At 47.6% G+C, this 4,336-nt stretch overlaps 1 protein-coding gene across 1 annotated transcript; it reads right to left on the reverse strand.

Moving 5' to 3' along the window:
• Positions 1 to 475: 475 nt before the first annotated feature.
• Positions 476 to 4,330, reverse strand: ENTR1 (endosome associated trafficking regulator 1; the record flags this gene model as incomplete). The annotated part of the gene is made up of 6 exons (XM_026860774.1): positions 476 to 583; positions 985 to 1,124; positions 1,863 to 1,925; positions 2,529 to 2,640; positions 3,385 to 3,458; positions 4,037 to 4,330. Coding segments are annotated over 6 exons (777 nt in total), but the record flags the coding sequence as incomplete, so codon positions are not given.
• Positions 4,331 to 4,336: the final 6 nt, after the last annotated feature.

The following is a 4,336-nucleotide window of genomic DNA, read 5'->3' on the forward strand; positions in this document are numbered from 1 at the left end:
TGGGCACCTCGGTCAGCTGAGACCCCCCCCCCGCACGTGACACCGCACAGCCAATCACACACGCCGCGGCGGGGCCGGGGTACGTGGCCGGCGAGAGGGCGCTCCCGGGTCCCTGCTCCCTCCCCCCGAGACCGCACACCGGCTGTGCCGCCGCCTTTAATAGCTCCACAAACCCCGGTACAAACCGCCGCCGGAGGCCGGGCCCCGCCGCCCCCCATCCCACCGCGGCCAGGAACGCCCGATGGGGAGACAAAGGGAAGCGGGGTGCCCGGGGAGGAGGGCCCGAGGTCCCGGCCCACATACTCTTGTCCGTTCGGGTTCTAGTGATCCGGCGGCCGCGGCTGGATGGTGGGTGGAGATGGAAAAGCGGCTCTGCAGCAGCGCTCAACAGCTTCCCGTGTCCTAACGAGGCTGAATGTCAGGAATGAACTTTTAAGTCACGGTTTCTGCATGAAAGCAAAGTTCTCTATCAGAGTCCGTTGTGTAGTTTTACTGTCCCTCTTCTGAGATTTCAGAAATTCTGTCTATTGACTTAAGGATGTCAGCGACGAGCTGCAGTGATTCTGCTCCAGAGACCAGCTGCCTGGAAAAGGGGAGAGAGACAGCGTGAGGCTGAGAGGATGAAGCAGCCAGGCAGTGTTTTGGTGGTGTTTACCCACACAATGTGATTTTTTTTTTTTTTTTTCCAAGAAGTGGTTTATCTGGACTGAAGACTTCACTTCTTGAAGTCTTAGAGAAGTGAAGTGTTAGACTTTGAGAGTCTAAACGTAATGGGTTTACATTAAATGAAAAAATTAGACTTACTTATTTTTAATACCTCAACTTGGAGGAAAATACATTGCAGGTAATTAAGGACACTGACTACTTGATCTGGCGTACAGAATACAAGAACCTGAGTTTCAATCCTAAAAAGCCCACTTGGGACATTTAGTTGTGACTTTGTGACATCAGGGACAGCATTAGGGGAGTCTTAAACCAACTCACTTGATTGAGGAGCGGGAGTTTGTAATGACCGTGAGGAGGTTCTGCAAGGCAAGGTCTGCGTTTTGCTTCACCACGGACAGACTTGCTGACTGGCCCGACCTCAAGGCTTCATTCTCTGTCTTGTAATTCTTCAGCTGAACCTAGGGAGGAAACAGACAAAAACTTTAAATGAAAACACTACAAAACTTTATACAAAAATAACCACAAAACTCCAGTAGATGCTCTACAATGAAAGCAACTAATGAATACATTCATACTGCAATTTATTAGGTACACAACTAACGAATAGATCCCCTATCCAGGCTGTCTGAGGAGAACGTCTTCTCCGCTCTGGAGAGCTGTTTCTGACAGAAAACTACAGCATAGAAGCTTTTATTAAGCTGAAGTTGCACGCAGCATTTTTACAACAGCTTGCCAGCCAGCAGCCCTCAAGTCTGCCTGCTCTGAAGAGCCCACCCAGCGTATTCCAATGGGGTGGCAGGGGCAGAAGCTGTTCCCTGACAGCAGCGCCATCACCTTGCCCTGCACAGGTTCTGCTGAGCTCTATGCAATATCCCTCCAGATTCTCTCCCTCCTCTGTCTTCCCCCAGCTAAACACCCGTTTGCCCTGTTTCATTACAGCATTCACAGGTCCCAAAGATCGAACAGCATTTGAACGTCACACAAAACTTCAGCAAAATTGTAAGTGAACTACCACACGTCGCAGAAACAAAGTTAACAGTCTGCATAGAGCTGAAATATTCTAGTCTAGAACATCTTCTACAGCATTCGCTAGGAAAAGGGAGGTGTAGTTAAAATTTTTCAATATTTCTTATTTTCAAGATCTCTGCTTTCAGCCCCAGTCCATTCAGCGAGGTTTTAAGAATACTGCTTTGTACCTGGAGTAACGCATTTTCCTGTTTCAGTTTCGTGGCACTGTTTTCTGCTTTAACAGCCCGTTTCTGAAATAGAATAAAGATTATTTATACCATAGCAATACTTAGGATGCAGCAGGCAGTGATTCCAACACATAACTTGAGGCGACATGGCTCGTGTTTTACCACCTTGTGTTCCGAGTGCTTTACAAAATGGGGATAGTGCCCCCAGGCACATCTGACCAGCTGTCTCCTCCCCATTTTTCCTCTCTGATATCTTCAAGTGCCATCCATTGCTTCTGGACGTTACTCTCTTTTTTTTTTTTTTTTTTCCTTGGACAAGGGGAAAAGGTACTCAGTATAAATAAGCAAGCAGGAAAAACAACTCTTAGTTCACATAGGAGGTGTTTTCAGAAGGCTGCAAAAAAGCAACTGAAGTTGTTGATGAATGCAGAAATGGTTTGCAGATTAATGCAAAGACCTCCCTGATTCTCAGTAATGAAAGGAGTTCTAGACTGGGACGCAGCCTTACTACAAAGGAAGAATCTGACCCCACGTCAGAGCTGTTTAGTGCTCACACAACTGAAGGAGCCACTTCAGCTTCCCTCACTCTCCTGAGGGAGGGAAAAGGAACAGAACTGCACCACTTCCACGCAAGCTTCTGCCACTACGGCAAATGCCAACACTTACAGTCATCAGCTGGAGGTTTTGTTCCACATGCTGCACCATTGCTTCCAAATCCTGTGCTTCTTTTTCTTCTTTAATTTTGTTTTCCTCAAGCTTTTTTTCAAGCTTCCTCATCCTTAAAAAGAAGAGACAATGTGCAGTAAGAACTTGTAACATTAAGTACTTCAGGGAGAAAATTTGAGGGAAGGACAAAGAAACACATTCTTTCATGTTATAAGAAAAATTAAATCTTCCCACAGAACAACACTTCTAGGCTGTGGCTCGGGGGATTTCTTTGTTCAACATTCATCAGCATTAATGGGAACTATACAGCTAAATGCAGAAAGGCTGTACAGAAAACAGGCCGCTCACAGTCTAGATAAGGGTAATTTTGAAACAAATGGTTACCCCATCACCATGAAAGTACCAGCTGCCTCACTGAGAGGAGCAGCAGAATCCAGAGGGTTCAGACGGGAACTTAAGAAATTGCCACCCTAGACTGGTCACCAGGTTGTTTAACCTCAGGAAGTTCAAGTCTCCAACAAAAACAAACAGACTTTTCTTCCCTCAAAGGAGAGAGATTAAGATTCATTATTTTGTTAATCTGAAGCTTTATGAAAGCTCTACCCTCATTCTCACTAACCACCTAAACTGCATGAAGCATAAGCCACACATACACACTCATCAGATGTCAGCTTGCTACTTACTTTCCAGGATTTTTTCAATAAGAAAATCAGGTTTGCTAAAGCTTTTTAATAAATAGCATAGATTTCAACTACATTTTTCTTCTTTAAAGATGTTGACTGTTTCCAGTGAGCACCTCTTCTAAGACAACTCCTTGCTTATGTGGTTACTTTCCCCCATACTGTGGCTTACGCACTTGTCTGCTTGAGTTTCAGAGAAAATCTGAAGCTTATTGATCTTGCTTCTCAAACTGGCATTCTCTTCTTTTAGCTAAAAAATAAAAATTCTCATTAGAAATGGAGTGTGTGGTTTCACACCACTAGCACTCCAAGAGCAGTATGAGAAGTAATATTCAGCTTTAATTCTAGTGCTGAAAAGTCTGGCACTTTCTATTACATTCAAGCTTTTTTGCACCTGGTTTTCCCCACTCAGAACCACTTCACTAACCCCGTAGGGCACAGAAATGTGGCACTAACAAGCAGGATGTTACTAATCAAATGCTGTTAAAGCTAAATTAATGACCTCAATGGGCAAGAGCCTGAGGCAGACACCTAGGTCACGGCCAAAAGCAGTGGGACAGACAAGGTACTGGATCTGAGTCATGCAGCAGAGCAGTTTTTCAGAACTACTTCTCTTCAAGCTGCTCCAACAAGCTGCCACATATCGCAAAGCCCTTGCTGACAGCACGCTCAGGCAAACTCAGCTTTGCTGACAGCACACTCGGGCACCAGGTTTCCGTAATAACCTGATACACGAGCTCAGAGCTCGCATGACAGGAGACGGAGCCCGCAGGTAGTTTTTGTGTCTGCCCATGAGAAGGGTGCCAGGAGGTCGGCCGAGGTGCTTACCTCCTCGTAGCTGGGCTGCCTCAAGGAGTGAAAGCCCAGCCCCGGGGGGACTCCGAGGGAAGCCACACTCGGGTCCTCGTTGCCTGCCAGCCCCGCGCCCTCACAGAAGAAGGAGCCGGCGGAAGGCGAGGTAGGGCCCGCGGCGGCGAGATGGGCCCGCTCCACGGCCAAGGGCTGGTAGCTCCCGCTCCATTCCTCCTCGTCCTCCGCCTCGCCGTGCGGCACAGGATCCGGCAGTAAGAGGGGGCCGAGGCTCGGGCTGGGCCGCGCCGCCTGCGGAGGGGAGAGCGGAGCAGAGGG

The sequence above is a fragment of the Athene cunicularia genome, assembly GCF_003259725.1.
Source record: "Athene cunicularia isolate RWA chromosome 17 unlocalized genomic scaffold, athCun1 chr17_part1, whole genome shotgun sequence".
Classification (NCBI taxonomy): domain Eukaryota; kingdom Metazoa; phylum Chordata; class Aves; order Strigiformes; family Strigidae; genus Athene; species Athene cunicularia.